Genomic DNA, 22,693 nt, shown 5'->3' on the forward strand with positions numbered 1-22,693 from the left:
GCCCAGTTTTCCGACTGTCTTTGTTCTTATCCACACTGGTAACAACTGCCTCAAACCTATTGAGCAACTGCAAAACCTGAGACCTCTCCACCACAGCATCTGCAGTCCTCACAGCTGCTTGAGTCGTAGTCACTTCCTCCTGTCCCTGGCCACTGACCAAATCTAAATCGCTCTAGGGGGTGTGATTGCCTCCTGGGTCAAAGTGCCAAGTAACTTTCCCCCTCCCTGATGCCCCCCATCATCTGCATGTCGGGCTCCAACTCAACAACTCTGAGCCGAACTTCCTTGAGGTGCAGACATTGCAGGTGTGGTTGCCCAAGGTTACGCTACTTTTCACAAAGCCCACATGCTACAGACTTGGCACAGCATCTGCATTGCCATCTCTGTCTAACCTAGTTTTATGCAGTTAATTGTGTAAATAACTCACTTGGTATATCTTTTTTTTAAAAAAAGACTAATTAACTTAACTAAGAGAAAGATTTGCATTTATATTTTTTATCTTTCACAATCACAGGATCTCCCAAAGTGATTTACAGCCAATGAAGTACATTTTGAAGTGAAGTCACGGTTGTAATAAGTCAAGTTAAGCAAACTCCCTCAAACAGCAGTGTGATCAAGACCAGATTATCTGTTTTTGTGATATAGATTGAGGGATAAATATTGGTCAGGACACTGGGGAGAACTCTTGCATCCTTCTTTGAAATAATGCCATGGGATCTTTCACATCAAGCTGTGGGTGTGAAAGGCAAAAATTCAGAACCTTCATTCCTCCTCTGTACCAAATTCCCACTCTCACCTAATTCTCAGCTCCTCTGTTTACGGTACACTCTACGAATGCATTCCTCCAGTGAGGTAAGGTACAATTGGATAATCATGGCATTTACTGTTGATATCATCAACTCTGATTCATTAATGCAAGAATCTTTTTTTTTTTAATCATAGTCAGCAAAAAATGAAATGCCCAATAATGGAACAAAAAAACGATGTTGTCACTGAGAAATGATCAACCAATCAGCTGTGCAATTGTTCTATATGTACTTGGGTAGGTGTGGGCGAATAAGGAAGCTTCAAGTGATTTTACGAAGAACAATTGTGAAGTTTGAATGGTTTCATTGTTACCTGAAACCCGAGTTGGGATTATGTTCATGTCATCATTCTCGTTTATTTTTTCTCCGTTTAGCACTGACCCTCTGGAGCCTCATGAACACTAGTAGCTACTCTGGTGCCCCTCAAGCACTGGCAGACCCACACTGGCTGCCTCTCTTGTACCCCGTGATCCCTGGCAGCCTCTCTGTGCCTGAGTGGCTCCACATGCACTGGCAAGTCCTGCCAGCTCTCAAACAAGTGTGCCCATGTTTTGGGTATGAGCCAGGTAACAAGTGTTGGGAGGTCACTGCAATGTGCGATGTCGAGCCCAAACCTATTTCCCTCCGACACCCGCAGCAGCTTTATTTCCAGCAGGGGGGTCATTAGACATTGATCATGAAACCCTCAACTGAACATCATCATTAGGCTTCTGCACCAACATTACCAAATTTCAGAAAAACATTGTGGCACACTTTATGCGAGATTCACCAGTTATGCATGTACAAGACAAAGGACTTTAGACATAAACAATTAATGCTTGTTATCCTGTCTGCATTAAGAGTGACCAACCTATACAGTGGTCACTGATCATAGAATGGGCATCCTTTGTCGTGCTGTTCCAGACAGTAACGTCATTGGTGAACTAACTGCATAGAGCTCAAGAGTATAAGAATGTAGAAAATAATGGTTTTGATGGCACAATAAAATAGTTCAACAGTGTTCTGTATCGAAGAAAATTCTGTAAGATTCCAAGGGAAACTTCGAATCCTGGTGGATTTTGCTTCAACTACCTACTCGCAATAATGTTCTTCCTCAATTCAGGCATTCCCTTCCTGCAGTCCATTCACGCACTGTTCAGTAATGTAGCTGACCCTTGTTATGCCATGCTGGTTCTGTCCCTCCTCCTCAGAGGGATGGCTCTCTTTGCCCTCTTCCTGGACCCCGGTGTGCAAGCTGTTACTCCCTCCTTGCTCCATCTCCGGAGTCCCCACCAGTTGAGTTTCCTGGGCTACCCGCTCAGGGTGCTTCTCCTTCGGTGCTCTCCGTCTGTTTATCTAATGATACACATAAAGGGCATTGTCCACATGAGATGGATGAATAATATGATGTCACTCCCAACCCGCCTCCTGCTGCAGATGGAATCTGCTAGCTTAGCATTGCAGGTAGATCCCACAACACCACTGGCAAAGACCAAACAACCCCACAACTTTCCCCAGTGTACCTGTATATTAGAGCTGCAAACACTATTGGATCCCTGACTGTGGGGCATGTCTCAATCACTTCATATATCCAGTGCGGGCTGGGATTACTAGAACCTTACACTGGTTGAGAAAGCCAGGGACAGCCTTGGATTGCTGAACCTACCAATGGTTGGGAGTATCTTTGACAGGTTGAGACTGCTAAACTCCATCATCCCCCTGCAATGGTTCTGAATTCCCAGAGAGAAGGCAATTCTGGGCACCCCACTGCTTGCAAAAGTCGGAGAGTGGACCTGCCAATTGTTGGGAATGTCCCAGACAGGCTGGAATTCCAGACCCTCCAATGGTTCAATGCCTGACAAGCACACAAAACCTTCCCACAGCCACAACAAAAAGCTCCCAAGCCACTCGCTTTCATTGCTGCTCCAGCTCTGCTGCCTCCAGGGGCACCGAATGGTAAGCACATTTCAGTGTGATGTGCTCTTACTGAGCAGGCAAGAGCACCATCTCACAGTTAACCATTACTAGGCTCCACAGAAATAACTAAAAATACTGACCTGTCTTTGAAGTAAGTTCCAGGCTTGGTCCAGATAACCTACAGAGAATGACATGTCTGTTATTGGAATATGAATACGCTCACACCTCACTGACTCATTTGAATTCTTTTCCTTGTCAATTCATTAAAGATTTTAAATGTTTTCAGATTCTTTTCTCTTGTTCCTGATTCTGCCAGCCAAGGGAAAAGTGAGATACAGAGAGATAGAGATACACACAAAGATACAAAGAGAGTTACACAGAGAGACTGATACTGAGAGATATATACACAAAGATATATAGAGAGAGAGAAGAGATACACATGGAGAGAGATACAGGGAGAGAGATACACAAACAGAGAGGTAGAGAGAGAGAGATACACATAGAGACAGATACATAGAGAGAGACAAATACACAGAGAGAGAGAGAGAGATACACAGAGACAGATACATAGAAAGAGACAGATACACAGAGAGAGACAGATACACAGAGAGAGACAGATACACAGAGACAAATACAGAGAGAGGGAGATACGCATAGAGACCGCCCACCCTCCTCACCGCAGTCAATTTTCTTTGATCAGATCATCCTTTAATCTTTGGATCTGTAGACAAAAATTACCAAGGGCAAAATTTTCCAGTCCCGCCTGCTGTTGGAATTGGAAATTCCCACCCAGAGCCAAAGGACCTTTTGCTGGTCCATCAAATTATCCATCCTGCCTGCTACAATTCCCATGGTGGGGGCAAGACCAGAAAACTTAGGCCCAAGTCTCTCATGACAACTCATCTCAGATAAGGTCCTCAGGTATCCTCACTGGGTTTTCTCTTTCCCAAGACAGGAATATCCTTCCTGGGCTGGGGAAGCCAAAGTTAACCGAACAGAATAGTCCAGGTGAGGGGTGAACAGTAATCTGTGTGATTGGAGGACTACTCCCTCGCTTTGATAATCTCGAGAAGTCCTGTGCTGAAGACAAATATCCAATAGACCATTTCAATCACTCTTGCCAGTTGCGAACTACCTTTTATTAACTTATGTACGATGTGCTAAAGCCCATTGTCCATCAGTTTAGGACTGCCCCCTTTCTGTAACTTTGCTGCTCCTGTGAAATGCCTTGGGATTCTTTATTAAATTAAAGGTGTTATACTAATACAAGTTGTTGTTGTTGATGCATGGACTTGAAAGATCTGACATATTTAGGCCAGGTCATACTAATCTAAGGATTCTAATGAGATAGAGATAGAATAAACATATTCAGTTCCCATTTAAAGGCATAAACTTGGTCTTTGATTTCACAACATATTTTGGGGATAATTTTAACCTAAATTGCTTTTATTTTCCATAATCAGGCATGATAATATTTGTTCTATTTAAAACTTGGTGCAATTTGAGAAACAAAGATGCTATTTGAAGTAGAGCACTACCCCAACAGTAAAGAGCTGGGACACAGAAAACTGAGGTACCACAGCACCACTGCTGATGGAAAGTTGTATTATAGTGTGACAAGTTTACATAGGTAAGTTCCATTCGGAATATGAACGTAAGAATTTATGATGGTAAAAACTGTGACAAAAGTGTGACTTTTTTTATTCATTTACAGGATATGGGCATTGCTGGCTTGGCCAGCATTTATTGCCCAACCCTAATTGCCCTTGAGAAGGTGGTGGTGAGCTGCCTTCTTGAACAGCTGCAGTCCCATGTGATGTAGGCACACCCAGAGTGAGGGAGGGAGGGAGTTCCAGGACTTTGACCCAGCGACAATGAAGAAACAGTAATATATTTCCAAGTCAGGATGGTGAATGGTGTGGAGGGGAACTTGCAGGTGATGGTGTTCCCATGTGCCTGCTGCCCATGTCCTTCCTGGACATGGATTTGGACGGTGCTGTCTAAGAAGCCTTGGTGAGTTCCTGCAGTGCATCTTGTAGATGGTGCACACTGCTGCCACTGTATGTCAGTGGTGGAGAGAGTGAATGTTTAATGTGGTGGATAGGATGCTAAACATGCAGGGTGCTTTGTCCTGGATGGTGTCCAGCTTCTTGAGTGTTGTTGGAGCTGCACCCATCCAGGCAACTGGGGAGTATTTCATCACACTCCTGACTTGTACCTTGTGGACAGGCTTTGGGGAGTCAGGAGGTGAGTTACTCACCACAAGATTCCTAACCTCTGACCTACTCCTGTAGCCACAGTATTTATATGGCTGGTCCAGTTCAGTTTTTAGTCAATGGTAACCCCCAGGATGTTGATAATGGGGTATTCAGCGATGGTAATGCCATTGAACATCAAGGGGCAATGGTTGGATTCTCTCTTGTTGGAGATGGTCATTGCCTGGTACTTGTGTGGCACAAATGTTACTTGTCACCCCAAGCCTGGATATTGTCCAGTCTTGCTGCATTTGGACATGGACTGCTTCAGTATCTGAGGAGTCGCAAATGGTGCTGAACATTGTGCAATCATCAGCGAACATCCCCACTTCTGACCTTATGATGGAAGGAAGGTCATTGATGAAGCAGCTGAAGATGGTTGGGCCTAGGACACTACCCTGAGGAACTCCTGCAGTGATGTCCTGGAGCTGAGATGACTGACCTCCAACAACCACAACCATCTTCCTTGGTGCTAGGTATGTCTCCAACCAGCAGAGAGCTTTCTCCCTGATTCCTTTGACTCCAGTTTTGCTAGGGCTCCTTGATGACTCAGTCAAATGCTGCCTTGATGTCAAGGGCAGTCGCTCTCACCTCACCTCTAATGTTCAGCCCTTTTGTCCATGTTTGAACCAAGGCTGTAATGAGGTCAGGAGCTGAGTGGCCCTGGCAGAGCCCAAACTGGGCATCAGTGAGCAGGTTATTACTAAGCAAGTGCTGCTTGACAGCACTGTTGATGACCCCTTCCATCACTTTACTGATGATCGAGAGTAGGCTGATGGGGTGGTAAGTGGCCATGTTGGATTTGTCCTACTTTTTGTGTACAGGACATACTTGGCAATTTTCCACATTGCTGGTATTGAGGCTGTACCGGAACAGCTTGGCTAGGGGCGCAGCAAGTTCTGGAGCACATGCCTTCAATACTATTGCTGGAATATTGTCAGGGCCCAATGATGTTTGGTTTATTTTTTCATTTTACAGACTTACATCTTAGTAATTTCCAGATTTCTCGGTCAAAGTCCAACTGCCTAGTCCAAAGAATGGTAAAGCTATCTAACTGGCAGCTAAAGATAAACCATACCCCAGTTCACTTTAAACACCTAGCTCAGCCAGTTACATTGTGAAGCACCACAACAGTCACTGTAACTGTCAGGACTAACCACTCACCCATCCTGCTGCAGATAAATAAAACTATGATGAGGATAAGAAGCAGGGCCAAACAGATAACTGCAGCTTTGTAAGGATCATTATTCTGTAATGGGACACCTGAAATGAAAGGTAAATGTTTATTCGTCTGATCCTGTGCTGGGCACAGTAAGTCCTCAGTAGAATTCGCCCAAGTTGTTATTTCATTATAACATCATTTACTCCTTGGGAACTTTCTTCGATGGACGTCGCCACTTTCAGTATTATGGTGTCTGTATCGTGGCCCATCCCCACCCTCACCCACACCCGCAACCCCCTCCCCTACCCCAATCCCCACCCACACCCGCAACTCCCTCCCCTACCCCATCCCCACCCACACCCACACCCGCAACTCCCTCCCCTATCCCCATCCCCACCCACACCCACAAACCCCTCCCCTCCCCCAACCCCCACCCCCACCCGCAACCCCCGCCCCTCCCCCCATCCCCACTCACATCCACAACCCCCTCTCCTCCCCCATCCCCAACCCCACCCACAACCCCCTCCCCTCACCCCCACCCACAACTCCCTCCCCTCCCCCATCCCTACCCATACCCGTAACCCCCTCCCCTCCCCCGACCCACACCCGCAACCCCCTCCCTTCCCCCCATCCCCACATCCGCAACCCCATCCCTTCCCCCATCCCACCCACAACCCCCTCTCCTCACCCCCGCCCACACCCACAACCCCCTCCCCTCCCCTCCCCCCACACCCACCCGCAAACCCCTCCCCTCTCCCCACCCGTACTGAACTCTGGGCCAGCTGCCATGTTCTGATGCTGAAGCTGCCACCACAGTCACCAGAGGCCCAGGCCGAGTGGAGACAGCAAGGCTCAAAATCCCGGGAGCAGAAGCGCAGGTCAGGGATGGGAAGCTACCGGCTGCCAAGCTGAGTGGCACCGGCGGGGGGGAGGGGGGGTAATGGGGGGGGTGTATCTTCCATGGCTCCCCCTGCTCCCTAGCTTCTTCTGCAACCACACCCCCCCCCACCCCCGCTTCTTCTACGCCATGCCACCAGCATTCCCCCTCTGCAATCCCTCTTCCACAGCCTCATGCTGGGCAGTGACTCCACCCCTGCAAACTGTCAGCAAGGGGTCCAGGCTCTGGGGATAGCCAGAAAGAGACAGGGTGGGAAAGGAGATGGAGAGAGAAAGAGAGAGTGGGAAAGGAGAAAGAGAGAGGAAAAGGAGAGAGGGAGAGAGGAAAAGGAGAGAGAGAGAGAGAGAGAGGAAAAGGAGAGAGAGAGGAAAAGGAGAGAGAGAGAGAGAGAGGAAAAGGAGAGAGAGGAAAAGGAGAGAGAGAGAGAGGAAAAGGAGAGAAAGAGAGGAAAAGGAGAGAGGGGGAAAGAAGAGAGAGACAGAGGGAAAGGAGAAAGAGAGAGAGAAACAGTGGTAAAGAAAGAGAGAGTGAAAAAGTTAAAAGAGAGAGCATGAAGGGAGAGAGAGAGAGTGGGAAAGGAGAGAGAGATACACACAGAGTGGGAAATGAAAGCAAGCAAAAAGATGAGCTGAGTTTCAGGAGTGCTGTGGGTGAGACACAGAAGCTGTGCTATTCATGGCTTGTTTGGGTGATTTCGTGTTATCTAATTTGAATTTATACAGTATCTCTATTATATTCAGTGATTTATTTTAGTTTGCAAGTTATTCCAGCTCGGGATGCACAGTGCTGCACATGTACTGTACAGTATTTCAACTTGTACATTGGCTTTTCCAGGCAAGGAATGGCCGAAGGAACCTAGCTCCAGCTTTGACATTGATTTCTATGGGAACCCATGATTCACTTCAAATCGGTTCAGTTAAAGTCGTGATTTTCAGGAACACAACCACAACCTTAGGTGTGAACTTACTGTATTTAGCCATACCAGATTGTTGCCAGTGGCCTGAAACCCAATGGGCCAGTTGAACAAATGCTCTGACTTTTTGGATCAGAATTACTGCCCATTCCTTGTTCCCCTTGACAAGCTTTCTTCAGCCACTGCAGTCCATGTGGTGTAGCTACACCCACAGTGCCATTAGGAAGGGAGTTCCAGGATTTTGGCCCAGCAACAGTGAAGGAACAGCGATATATTTCCAAGTCAGGATGGTGAGTTACTTGGAGGGGAACCTCCAGCTGGTAGTATTCCCATCTATCTGCTGCCCTTGTCCTTCTAGGTGGTAGTGGTTATAGGTTTGGAAGGTGCTGCCTAAGGAGCCTTGGTGAATTCCTGCAGTGCATCTTGTAGATGGTAAACACTGCTGCTATTGTGGTGGAGGAAGTGAATGTTTAAAATCCTTATCTGATCCTTCTAAGATCGGCATGAACAACCTCTCTTCCCAGAGTCTTTCCCCATGAACTCCACATCCTGACAGGGGAGCTCTGTTTCCTGGTCTCTGAGACACCGCATGCACATCTCAGTTTGATCAATGGCACAGGAGCAGTGCAGGCATTTGAAGATCCCATTCTCAAACTTTCTCAACAACAAGTTTTATCTTAATTTGGGGACTTCAAGTCATCCGTAATAACAAACTCCATATGGTGGAGTGTACTCACCGCACTCAACATCACTCTGTGAGGTACCAAGTTTCACTTTTCTTAGTCCAAGTGGTGCGCAGCTGAAAAAAAATGGGGCCCTTAGAACCAACAGAGACTGTCCTTTCCCTCCCCACCGCATCCTGGATAATCCAGCAATTAGCAGAATCAACCCCTGCTCGGTACTTTCATTGATCTTTGATGAAAATGGAGGTAAAGGTTATGGCAGCACTGGCTCAGGGAAAGGAACATCCAGCCAGAGCTTCTGCTCCTGATCACTAGCCAGGAGTGTGCAAATGCAAACATCTGGAAAGGACTGGATTGGGCTCGGCTGCTGGGATTTTTATTTCCTTTTTTCAACTCCATTCTCCTCTCCTGAGTCTACTATCCTGGGTGCGTCATTCTGCAGGTGCCAGCAGCACCTCAACCTGGTGCCCATCCTTTATGTGACGGCTGAAACGGTAAGGGTCCACCTGGGGGCATCGCAGCCAAACACAATCTTGTTCTCACCCAACATCTGCACATTCGCACTTTTGAGTGCAAGTCCCTGATTAGCAATCAGGAGCAGGAGCAGCCCAGCAGCATGGAGATTAGCTGAGGTGAGGCAACTCAGAACAAACAATGGTTTAAGTCATTAATTTCTTCCTCTGTATACCTTTGTACCAAGGAGCATAGGAAATAAGAGGAGTAGGCCATTCAGCCCCTCAAGTCTGCTCCAGCATTCAATTAGATCATGGCTAATCTTCTACCTCAACACCATTTTGCTGCACTTTCTCCATATCCCTTGATATCTTTAATATCTAGAAATCTATCAATCTCTGTCTTGAATACACTCAATGACTGAGCCTCCACATCCCTCTGGGGGTAGAGAATTCCAAAGATTCACCACCCTCTGAGTGAAGAAATTCCTCCTCATTTCAACCCTAAATGGCCTGCCCCTTAATTTGAGACTGTGTCCCCTGGTTCTAGACTCACCAGCCCGAGGAAACATCCTTCCCCTGCATCTACCCTGGCGAACCCTGTAAGAATTTTGTGTGCCTCAATGAGGTCACCTCTCATTCTTCTAACCTCTACAGAATACAGGCCCAGTCTCTCCAACCTTTCCTTATAGGACAATCCCGCCATTTCAAGAATCAGCCTAGTGAATTTTCATTGCACTCCCTCTATTGCAAGTATATCCTTCCTTAGGCAGGGGAACAAAACTGCACACAATACTCCAGGTGTGGACTCATGAAGGCTTTGTGCAACTGCAGCAAGACATCTTTACTCCTGTACTCAAATCCTCTTGCAAGAAAGGCTACACCTGGCTGGGAATTTACCAGTTGAGCCAATGTGAAAGTGGTGGGGAATCTCAAAGCCACCTTAATGAATTATCAACACCCACTACTTCCAGTGACCAAGCAGGATTAACTCATCCCATGATAGGGTTGCCAACTCTCCAGAAATTAATGAATTATCCCCAGGATACTGCTGCCAGCAATACAGGGGGGGGGAGGGGGGGGGAAATCACAGAAGCAATAAAAAGCAATTGAACATTTTGATTATTAGCTATAAAAACATCTAATTTGAGAAAAAATGAAGTCAAGAACATAATTGCAAAAGGAGTAGGGCACTCGGCCCTTCAAGCCTGCTCCGCCATTCAATAATATCATGGCTGATCTTTCACTTCAACTCCACTTTTTCACCTGATCCTCATATTCCTTGATGCTCTTGGAGATCAAAAATCTATCTATCCCAGCCTTAAATACACTCAATAATGGAGCATCCACAGCTCTCTGAAAACATTTCTCCTCATCTCAGTCCAAAATGGCCGATCCTTTATTCTGAGACAGTAACCTCTAGTTCCGGCACTATTCAACTAGGAAGAACATCTTTCCAGTGCCTACCTGGTCAAGCCCCTCAAGATTTGTATATTTTCCAATGAGATCACCTCTTATTCTTTTCATCTCTACAGAATATAATTCTAAACCAGGATTTCCTGGTCCTGCCCATGGCAGGAATCGTCGCGGACAGGACAGAAAATTTAATGGACCAGCCCAAAGGTCCGTTGACTTTGGGCAGTGTTTTCAAAACCCCAGCCCTAGTCTACTCAATAACAATTTGCTACGTAAAATAATTCTCTACAGCTTCACTCTGGCTTGTTTGCTAATGATCTAAAACTGGCATCCTCTAGTTGTCGATCCACTTGCTATTGTAAAGAGTTTCTCCTAATTTCATCTATTTAAGTCCCTCATCATTTTGAACACTTGATTAAATCTCCCTTAGCCTTCTCCGCTCCAAGGAAGACAAAACCAGCTTCTCTAGTCTCTCCACATTAACTGAAGTATCTCATACCTGGCACCATTCTGGTAAATCTCTGCATCCGCTCCAAGGCCTTGACATCCTTCCTAAAGAGTGTTGCCCTGAATTTGACAAACTACTCCAGCTGAGGCATGGACAATGTTTTATAAATGTTTAGGATAACTTCCCAATCATCCAGCCAGGAGGATAGGCATATTGGATCACCAATGGCAGAGGGGATGGCGGAGAAGGGGGAGGGTGTAGGGTAGTTGGAGGCAAGAAGTCATGTGATGAAACCTCCAGGAATATGTCCAATAGAGCTAGAAACCCTAATCTCCATGGATGTGCCCTGCAGATCAGTAGTGCAGCGAAGTTTCTATTTATGAAAGCATGATAACCAGAGGTGAGGGGAAGTCGAAATTGCCCCCTCACCATGTTCACTCTCTCTTATGAAAGGGTCTCTTCCATCATTTCACTAAAGCTCTGACCCAGTGTTTAGGTGAAATTGAGTACTTACTCCAGCCATTTCCTGCAAGACTCAGTTAAAGATGTCACGTTTGAATAGAATCCCAATTCGCAATCCTCGCAAATTGTTGCCTGGTACTTTCGATCGCCTAGTCAAGTGATTAAAGAAAATGACACCATTACAAATTAACCAACAACCATTGTCACAGCTAACCTGCTGGGCTGTTATCTAAAGATTTCAAACCCAGCCTTGTAGTGAACGCTAAGTACCCATGCAAAAGGCATTCAAAAATTGAAGTGGGGCTCTGGAGGATATAAGGTTGGACATTAGGCAGACTAAGTTGGGAATAACCCTGACTCTACAGTCTTACCCAGAGGATGTCAATAGGATCCCAATAAATCAGACCAGCTCCTCACAAAAGGTAGATTCTGCAACCAAGGAAGAAGCAGATCAAATAAGAAGCTTAATTGGACAATTAAAATGGTGTTGCACACAAACTAGACTGGACGTGTGCTATGATTTATCAGAGCTGAGCACCATGCTGAAATATGCTACTGCTGGGGGAGGGCTGAAAGCAAATAAGACATCAAAGGAATTAAGTTCAGAAGAATGTACGCTTAGATTTCCAGATCTGGGTGACCCAGAAGGGATGAAATTAGTCATTTTTAGTGAGGCCTCACACGCTAACCTTCCCAATGGTTATTTGAGTGCAGCAGGATTCATTATATTTTTAGTGAGAAAAACACAATTAGCATGAGAATAAAAAAAAATAAAGAGAATAGTTAAAAGAATCTTAGCGGCAGAGACACTGCGCTCATAGAAGTGACAGATATGGCTATGTATTTATTGAGTATTTGAATGGAACTCCTATATAAGGGGCAACCAGGGAAAAATGTGCCTTTGGATGTTTATATAGATAACTGTTCACTCTGGGGCAATGCCCATTCGACCATGAATATCATGGAAAAGAGGTTGAGGATTCATCTCGCAAGTATAAAAGAGATGTTGGAAAGGAAGGAGATTTCCAAAATAAAATGGGTTGATACAAGCTGCCAGTTATCAAATTGTTTCACAAAAAAACTGCTTGTCCAAAGAAATTGTTGCATATCCTCAAAGAGGGATGCCTTGTGCTATAATGGATTATGAGAACATGGAAATTCTCTTGTTGTGACCTTATTCGTTTTTTTTTGTTTTCAAGATGGTGGTGGGGGGAGGATCTGGCGTATGTTGAAGATTGATTGAATAATAAGATAACGTATTATCATATCGTATTTTTTTCTTTTGAATAGTTGTTTTCATTTCAATTTAATTTAAAGAGGGGAATCTGTTAGTATCGAATAGGTTCTGTTGATGGATGTTAAATTCCTAGTAGTTTACAGTAATAAGGTGAACAGTTGCTGGATATTAATTAGTTAATTATACTCAGATGTGCAAATTAAGAAGCCAGCTCGCACTGGGTGTCTGGTGTGACTGTAGAGAACTAAGCGCTGTGGCAAGCAATAAACAGTCTACTAAAGCATCCTAATCTCAGTGTCTTCTTCACAACCAGGTTTGGGATATTGTCTGACAGTTTTAATCCACGCTCTCCCTGAGCCACGCTGGCTGAAAGAGCAGGCAAACAAACCCCTCCCCTGCCTCTGTCAGTGTCACTCAGCTACCAGCTGATAGCCCATGGTGTAGGCTGAGCTTCTGTTCAATATCCTGCTCAGTGGGAGGTTTACAAATGTGAGATCAGCACCCAGAAACTTCTCATTTTCTGGCACATTAAGGTCAACATCACATGATTTAAGGGATAGAACAAGTGAAATAAAGCATGAATTTGTCAAACCCACTTCTTCAGCCAAGCTCCAATACTGATCTATTGGCATCTTACCTGGACTTTTGACTCCTTGTCCAGGAGGGCACATTTTATCATGCTCACAGACCTCGCAGTCTTTATTAGGACAGTGCATTCCATGTTTACACAGACACTCAATGTCCTTTAACTGGTCACCAGCTTTCATGACTTCAAAGTCTCCTTAAAAAATACAGAATTAGTGTAGGCATTAGATCTCAGGCACAGGTCAGAATACAAGGGTGTAAAGATGGGAAGAGGGGTGTCCAACTTGCTCCATCTCTCTCATTCCTATCCCGATTCCCTCTCTCTTTGCCGCCAGTGGATCAGGAATCAATCTATTTCCTTTTTGAATACCTAAACTGGTGGAAGGAAGAGGGGGTGTGTGCTTGACAAGGGTTATGTCACCCTCACCCGCTAGCTGCAAATCTCCACCTTGCCAAAGCTCTCCACCCCATTATTAACTCTTCACACCTGTTTGCCATTCTGCTATCTGGTGGCTTCCTTTTGCTGCACCACTTACAATATTGCCTGTGGCCATTCACATTCATCTTCAGCTCACACGTAGCCCTCAACAGACATTGGGGCAATGACAAGGTTATGATTCCACTACTCATGCTGCCTGGCAAAACAAAAAGCTTTGCCAAAACTATCCGCCCTTCCCCACCAGCCTCCTTCCCCTAGGAGGGATGATCCGGCCTCTAATTTGCAACTGTCTGCAACAGCACCAACAAATCCAAACATGTATCATGTGGTAAGCTGCAGAGCTGCAAGTGGTCAAGACTCCATTCAGAACGGTGACCCTTGACAAAGTAAAACTAGTCAAAGCCCAGTTTGTTAATGTGCCAGAGCTCATCTTTAAGTTTAGCTCAGTTGCAAATTTCCTTAGTTCATCCTCATGTTCTAATTTGTAAAACATCACCACTTTATTAATTGTTTATCTTTTATACTCAAGTGTCAGCAGGGAACATTTGTCGCTGAATGAGAAGGTTGTGGATTTTAACTCGTCTCTGTTGTCTAATGTGGCACAGGGCTGTGCGTATCCAGGGAGTTTTCATTTCCAGTTTGTACTGTTAGGTAATTTCATCCAGGGGCATAGTGGATGGAACAAAGGAATAAATTCAAGTTTGCATTTTGACTGGTGTTAACAAAAGCATGGAGATGGGCTGAGGTAGGAGTAGGGACAGGCAATACTATTTTTCTTATTCTTTCATGGGATGTGGGCATCACTGACCATGCAAACATTTATTGCCCATCCCTAATTGCCCCTTGAGAAGGTGGTGGTGAGCTACCTGCTTGAACTGCTGCAGTTCATGTGGTGTAGGTATACCGACAGTGCTGTTAGGAAGGGAGTTCCAGGATTTTGACCCAGTGACAGTGAAGGAATGGTGATATATTTTCCAGTCAGGGTGGTGTGTGGCTTGGAGGGGAACTTCCAGGTGGTGGTGTTCCCATGTATCTGCTGCCCTTGTCCTTCTACGTGGAAGGTGCTGCCTAAGGAGCCTTAGTGAGTTGCTGCAGTGCATCTTGCAGGTGGTAGACACTACTGCCACTGTGCATCATTAGTGGAGAAAGTGAATGTTGAAGGTGGTAGATGGGGTGACAATCAAGTGGGTTGCTTTGTCCAGATGGTTTCAAGCTTCTTCAGTGTTGTTGGAACTGCACTCAGGAAGTAAACAGTCTTGTTACAGAAGCTAAGCCACAAAAATCAGGTGATTCTAGATTCAATTCCTGCTCTTTGCTGAATTTATTGATCTAATTAGGAGGCTAACAAGGGCTCCTGCTCATTCCTGTTTCATGAAACCTGTTGGAACTGTACTTGTGACAAAAGAAAATGATGACTTATATTTATTATAACACTTTTCACAACCACAGAACATCTCACAGCACTTTCCAGCCAATGAAGTACTTTTGAAGTGTAGTCACTGTTGTAATGTAGGAAACACAGCAACCAATTTGCACACAGCAAGCTCCCACAAACAACAATGGATTAATGACCAGAAAATCTGTTTTAGTGATATTGGTTGAGGGATAAATATTGACCAAGACACAGGGAGAACTCAAATAAAAACAGAAAATACTGGAACTACTCAGCTGATCAGGCATCATCTTTGTGGGGAAATAAGATTTAACATTTCAGGTCAAGATGACCCTTCAGGAGGACAGAAACATAGTAGGTAAGTGAAAGGAAGGAGGCAGAAGGAAGAACAAAAGAGATGGTCTGTGCTAGGGTGGAGGGCAGGAGAGACTGAGTAACAAAAGGTTTAATGGCAATGGGTAAACTAAAGAAACAAAAGGTGTGTCTAGATGGAGGTGTGAATGGTTGGATAGCAGCTGTCCACATGCGAGGTGAATGAATAAAGAAATGAGAAAACCTGAACCAGCAAAAAAAAACAAAATGGAGGCAGGCATTATCCTGCGCCTTATTACAGAGCTTCCCTTCAAGCTCAAAGGCTGAACCTGGGGAAAGATTCCTAGTTATAATAGGTCCAAATGTCACCTCTTGAAAAAACACACATTCGTCAACAGAAACAATCCAACAAATTCATCCCCCCTTTAAAAATAACAGCTTTCTGTCAGCCCCATTCCCCATTTTATAGGGGCAATCATAGCACAAAATGGTGGGGAATTCCACTTGCACTCATTTCGTATCATTATCATGTTGAAAGGAAACTTTCAATTAGGGTTGAACTTTATTCAGTCTAAAGGCTGGTTGGACTGATGCACAATAAGTAGAAGCCTGGTCACTATCACATTGCTGTTTGTGGGAGCTTTCTTTGTGAAAATTGGCTGCTGCATTTCTGACATCACAACAATGAATACATTTCAAAAGTACATCACTGGCTGTAAAGGGCTTTGGGATAACATGAGGGCATGAAAGGGGCTATAAAATTTCAAGTCACTCTTTCTTTTACCCTCCTCCCCTTTCCCCCAGTTCATGCGTATTCTTCTGCCTCCTCCTTATGCTGCCACTCCCCTTCCCTCCTCTGTCCCTGTCACACCCTGCACTTTCTGATCTGCTGGTGCTCCTGTCAATGAAACTCTGCTTGGTTGTAATCTTCCAAAGTCCCTGGGCAGAATTTTTCACTCGGTGGGTGGGCAGGCGCACACCTGACCCACTTGAGCATGAAATAATGCACAATGACATTGGTCGACGTCAATGCGCAGTCACGCGCCTGCCGACAATTGAAAGGCCTGGCAAGGCCATTAAGTAATCAATTAAATTAAATTTTTCACTACCTGTCCAACCTAACGGTTGGTGGGCAGGCAAAAAGGCCAAGTGGCATTTGCATTTTTTTGGAAACCTCATCCACGGGCAGGATGAAGTTTCCAAAAGCAAATAAAAATAAAAAAAAATCTTTAATTTTTCATTAATAGCATGTCCTTGCTCATGTGACAGAGTCACATGAAGGAACATCTTTTTTTTTTATATCTCTTCATCTCCCCGAGGCAGCTCTGTGCCTCAAGGAGATTATGTAGTGCTCACTCGCACACATGCACAAAGTTCACACTCGGCCGGCTCACACTCCTCCCCCCTCCCACACAGGCAGCCGCTCAGTGCTGCTGCTTGCGTTTCACACTGGGCGGGCCTTAATTGGCTCACCAGCGTGAAATCACGGTGCGGTGCCGATTGCAGGCGGCGGTCGGCTTCCCACCCGACCCCGCCAAGCCCATCCGCCAAGGGCAGAATTTTGCCCCCTAATTCTGGAAAGGTCCCAGCAGTTTGCAAAGCCACAAATGTAGCACCTCTGTTCAAGAAAGGAGTGAGACAGAAAGCAGGAAGCTATAGGCTACCTAATCTAACAAAATGCCAGAATCTATTGTCAAGGAGGTAGTAGCAGGACATTTAGAAAATCATAATACAATCAGGCAGGGTTGGTTTTGTGAAAGGGAAATCATGTTTGACTAATTTATTAGAGTTCTTTGATAAGAGTTCTTCTGTTATCCACAAGCAGGGTGGATAAAGGGGAACCAGTAGCTGTAGAGCATCTGGATTTCCAAAAGGTATTTGATAAGGTGCCACAAAGGTTCCCACACAAAATAAGATCATACGGTGTTGGGGGTGATATATCAGCATGGATAGAGGATTGGCTAACTACCAGGAAACAAAGTCGGGATAAATGGGTAATTTTTAGGTTGGCAAACTGTAACTAGTGGAGTGCCACAGGGATCAGTGCTGGGGCCTCAACTGCTTATGGTCTATATTAATGACTTGGATGAAGGGACCGACCGTACTGCAGCCAAATTTGCTGATGATGTGAAGATAGGTAGGAAAGAAAGTTGTGAGGAGGATACAAAGAGTCCGCAAAAGAATTGAGATAGATTAAGTGAGTGGGCAGAAATTTGGCAAATGGAGTATAATGTGGGAAAATGTGAGGTTGTCCACTTTTGCAAGAAGAATAGAAAAACAGAATTTTATTTAAACTGAGAGAGACTGTAGAATGCACCAGTACAGTGGGTCCTTGTACCTGAATCACAAAAAGTTAGCATGCAGCTACAGCAAGTAATTAGGAAGAAAAATGGATTGTAGGCCTTAATTGTAAGAGGGATGAAGTATAAGAGTAGGGAAGTCTTGCTACAACTGCACAGAGAGATCACTCCTAGATTACTGTGTATAGTTTCAGTCACCTAACTTAAGGACACACTTGCATTGGAGGCAGTTCAGAGAAGATTCACTAGGCTGATTCCCGGGATGAAGGGTTGTCTTATAAGGAAAGGTTGAGCAGGTTGGGCTTGTAATCATTGGAGTGTAGAAGAACGAGAGGTGATCTTATTGAAACAAATGAGATTCTGAGAGGGCTTGTGGAAGCTGAGAGGATGTTTCCCTTTGTGGGGGAATTGAGAACAAGAGGGCACAGTTTCAAAATAAGGGGTCTCCCATTTAAGACTGAGATGAGGAGGAATTTCTTCTCTCAGAGCGTCGCTGGACTTTGGAATTCTCTTCCACAGAGAGCAGTGGGGGTTGAGTCATTGAATATATTCAAGGCTGAGTTGGGCAGATTTTTGATCAGCAAGAGAGTCAAGGATTATGGGGGACAGGCAGGAAAGTGGAGTTAAGGACACATCAGATCAGCCACAATCTGACTGATCTGTGAAGCAGGCTCGAGGGCTGAATGGCCTAGTCCTTCCCCTATTTCATAAATTCGCATTTCCTATGTTCAATGTGCAGAGCAGAAAAAGTAAAAATGACAGTGAGGAATGGAGAGCCGTGAGTGAAGGGGAGGCATGTGGAGTGAGTCACAGTGAGAAGTAGAAGCATAAGTGACAGAGGAGCGGAGGCCAGGAGTGGCACTGAAGAGCAGACTGAGGAGTGGCACTGAAGGACAGAGCGAAAAGTGACAGTGATATTAGGAATCAAGCCAGGTGATGAGAAGCATTGTAAGAGGAGTGTTTGAGTGGTGCAGACTGGAGTGGAGCTGAAGGATGGAGAGAGGGAAGTAATGGTGGTGAGCAGCAGAGTTGGGGATTGCATGAGGATCCAGGAGTAGAAGTAAGGAACAGAACTGTGAACCACACCAATTTCCATCCAACAATAAAAGGGCACATTTTCTCTTATTTTACTTCTTGTCATCAGTACAGATTGAGCTCAGTGGACCCCGAAGCTCCTGGAGAAAGAAGGAACATCCAACCACACAAACTCCAGTTGAAGAGACGAAAGAACATTTTCAAAACCGTTCCTGACTGACAACCATCACATGACTCACCACACACAAAAAAACAAAGCCAATGACAACCAACACCAATGTAGCACTCACACAATTTAAAACACGTCCACGCTCCCACCTCTATTTGAGGTTGATGTACCACATCCTGTAGCAGTCAATTTTAGAATGCACATTCAAGTTATCAAGGTTCAACATACAGTCAACGATTTCCTCGCTCTCCCAGTATTTTTCATTTCTAGCCCTCTTCTTCCACAGATTCTGGTTGAGATCCAATATGGCAGCCACTTCTCATGCACATTCCGGACTGAAAGTGTGGCTCCCGCCATGTTGGTATCGACATCTAAGGCCCAAGCCTGAAACAGGCATTAGCACCTATTTGCATATTTGGAGCCCGCTTTGTAGAATTAGGTTGCCCTGGACACAGTCAGTGTTAGTTCAGAAAGCTAAGCTTGCATGTGACCTAACCAGTATTCCTTAAAGGGATCACTGTAGGTTGTGAAAAATACCTACCTGAATATGGAGCCGAGAAATACAGGAGTATATAGGCCTCCGCCAACCACAGCTCATCCCTTTCCCGATTGCCTCACTTTTACTTCCAGTCGCTGTCTCCCTTCTTCATGTCCCCATCTGAAGTCGTCATCTCCGCTCCTGATTGCTTCCACCCACAGCACCCCAGTCACTGCATCCCCTTCACCCCCACCACCACCCCACCCCCCGCAACCTCTTGAGGTCAACCCCATTTCTTTCAATTACTCTGCCTCCCCTCCCCCACAATTCAATTGTCACCCCCTCTCCTGATCACTTCCCTACCCCCACCCAACACCCATACTACTTCCCAATTACTCAACACACACCCCGACACACGCACACACACACACACCCAGACACATGCACAGACCAACACACCGATACATGCACACACACACACGCACACGTGCACAAGCACCCTGGAACTGTTGTGATCCTCTCTCAGAATGGACGAGTTCCAATTCAGACATTTTTGGGACTAGGAAACCACCCCAAGTATTACAACAAAATTAACCCAAGAAATGACAGCAGGGTTGGCGCTAAAGATATCGGATCAGCACGAATTGCAATCCACCCCATTCCCAGTCAGCCTTGTGCCACATCCGGAACACCAAGCTCCACTGTCCAGATTAGCACACCAGAGTTGGTTATTTGGACAAGATATGAGAGGGACTGCATCTGAGCATGAGTCAGCACCACCAAACTGAAGAGAATCAACGGAATTTATTTTTATTGTTTGTTATGCTTTGTTCCATCTCATCAAGCATCACAATTTAAATAGGCACACTAAATTTACTCTGCTTTCTAATCATTGTTCAACATTCAGAGTTTTACCTATATGGAGTACCAGGGCATTGAGTCTATGGGAATTGAGTCTTTACAGACGAGGAGAGGTGACGAAAGGCTTAATTAAAGAGATGAATTTTGAAAAAGTGCGTGAAGGCGGAAAGTGAGAAGGAAAAATGAAAGACTTGCATTTATCTTGCACCTTTCACAACCTCGATGTTCTTGAGTGCTTTACAGCCAATGAACTGTCACTGCTGTAACACAGGAAACACGGCAGTCAATTTACACACTGCAAGATCCCATAAGTAGCAATGTGATAATGGCCAGGTAACATGTTTTACTGATGATGATGGCTGAAGAGGTAAATATTGGCCAGAACACTAGTGAAAACTCCCTTGCTCTTCTTTGAAATAGTGTCATGAGATCTTTTACTTCCACTTGAGAAAGCAGATGAGGCCCCGCTTTAACATCTAATCCAAAAGATAGCAGTGCAGCAAAACCTCTGTGCCACACTGAAGTGGGAGCCTAGATTTTGTGCTCGAGTCTCTGGTGTGGGAATTAAACCTACAATCTTCTGACTTGGAGGTCAAACAGCTGCCCACTGAACCACAGCTCGTGCCATAAGAGGCAGAGGTTAGGGGAAACCAACATAACAGACTGTGTGGATAACTGGAGCATCCAAAACCAAGAAGATGCTAAAAGAAGAAATAGCTAAAGATGGAAGAGAGGGAGAGCATTAATCACAACCTTAGTGAAAAAAATTAAAAGCACCTGTAGAATCACAAGCTGAGTGTTTCCTGCAGTGATCTTCCTTGGTCCACACAGGTTGGTAGAAGCCACTCAAACAAGGATCACAACTTGAATAAACACTTGTTTCACACTCTGCTTTCATGAACGAACCTGCAAAAAATAAAACACCCACCTTCAAACCACCCAGCATTACAATGGAAGACACAATCTTGCATTGAAGAATTATGCCTTTGTGTAAGAGTCAAGGACCTTCATTTATTGAATGACTTACTTTTCTTTCCTCAGAAACAAGTCACCAGATTCACATAATGAACTACTTTAAAACACAGTGACTGTTACTAAGAAGTGGCAGCCATTTTGCACACAACAACATCCCACTACCAGGACTGACCAGTTAGTCTGATTGTGGGTGATATTGGTTGAGCAGGAGAGCTCCCTGCTCTTTGACTGGTGCCACAGGATCTTTAACCTATGGGAGCAGAACAAGCAGATTCTCAGTTTAACATCTCAGTGTTCACGGTTTGGAGTGAGGGTTGAGCCCACAGCCCTCTATTCTTGCATAAGTATAACCTTTACAGGCATTAAACTGTCTTTCTTCTAAAGGATTCCATGTTTCTTTGCCAATTGTCAAATCTTTGTTTCCTCTCCCTCTCCCTTTGACACTAACACTGCATTGCAGTGTCTGCATCTATATATTTATGTTTTATTCTTTTTCTCACTATCAAGTCTTCACTCATTGCATTTGCTCCTGTACATCTCACAAACTCAAACAGAAGGAATAGAGGTCACCTCGATCAGGAGGAATAGTGAGCACCCAGAACTCCAGCCAGGGTCGCTCCTCCAAGCATTCACGTCTGAAATCATTGCTGGAAGTGGCCGAGTTATTTAACTGCTGCTGACCAGTCACAGGGAGCACCACCTGCTACCACTCCAGTGAGAGGTTTTAACATCAGACCAGATTCCAGTTCTGTACAACCTTGCTACGCTATTCTTAATACGGATCCTGAGTCCTTCAAATGCATTGTTAGCAGGGACACTGACCTCGCCCTCAAAGATATCAAATTCGCAAGAAAATAATATAAACCTGCAACCATTCAAACTTTGCTCCTGTAATCACTGATATTATCGATTAAAAATGTCAGTCTGCAAAGTCATGTTCAAACCCAACTGTATCATTATTGATATCGAGTCCATTCCTGATATTTATTTCTTCATCACTATTTGCATCTTTGTTGAAATCTCTACATTGACACCTATCTCCCTTTAGACATATACTCCCTCACAAACCTCTTCCTCCTCTACAGACATTTGCCTACTCAATACCAACTGTGCACTTAAAGTCGTGTGTCCACTTCCTAATATCTGCCTACTGTTGCCTGCACAAAGTGAGCTCCAATAACACATTTTTCTTCCTTCACCTTTCTCTGTTTTCAACTGGAACTGCTGAGCTCCGAGTCTGTGCAGTTCCTTCTCCTCCACTCGCTATTCAGCCAAAGGAAACCACAGCATAATGTTGGGAGTTGGGACAACCCCAACGTCCATAGCCAATGAGTCAACTGGCAATCCTCACCTTACCCCCCCACCCTATACCCCAACTTTCCTTAGAAACATGACTGAAGTCTAGGGCCTCACCACGAGGAATGATTGGTACCAAGTTGAGTCTCATGTCATATTTATACTGTTTGTAACAATCCAGAGAGTGAGATTCAAACAAGGAGGACAGGAACAGACTTCAGG

The 22,693-nt window shown here is 45.0% G+C and overlaps 1 protein-coding gene across 2 annotated transcripts in view; it reads right to left on the reverse strand.

Moving 5' to 3' along the window:
* Positions 1-913: 913 nt before the first annotated feature.
* LOC121287069 (tumor necrosis factor receptor superfamily member 5-like) overlaps positions 914-22,693 on the reverse strand; it is a 56,586-nt gene continuing 34,806 nt past the window's right edge. Inside the window, exons 3-9 of one of the 2 annotated variants that reach the window (XM_041204555.1) lie at positions 20,978-21,106; positions 13,266-13,409; positions 11,444-11,540; positions 8,668-8,729; positions 6,122-6,220; positions 2,843-2,880; positions 914-2,141 (exon numbers count right to left, since the gene is read on the reverse strand). In XM_041204555.1, the coding sequence (XP_041060489.1) occupies positions 1,905-2,141; positions 2,843-2,880; positions 6,122-6,220; positions 8,668-8,729; positions 11,444-11,540; positions 13,266-13,409; positions 20,978-21,106 (806 nt within the window). In that variant the 3' untranslated portion in view covers positions 914-1,904. The remainder of the gene's footprint in view (positions 2,142-2,842; positions 2,881-6,121; positions 6,221-8,667; positions 8,730-11,443; positions 11,541-13,265; positions 13,410-20,977; positions 21,107-22,693) is intronic. The other variant, XM_041204556.1, reaches the window with a different exon arrangement.

This window comes from Carcharodon carcharias, chromosome 14 (assembly GCF_017639515.1).
Source record: "Carcharodon carcharias isolate sCarCar2 chromosome 14, sCarCar2.pri, whole genome shotgun sequence".
In the NCBI taxonomy this organism is placed as follows: Eukaryota; Metazoa; Chordata; class Chondrichthyes; order Lamniformes; family Lamnidae; genus Carcharodon; species Carcharodon carcharias.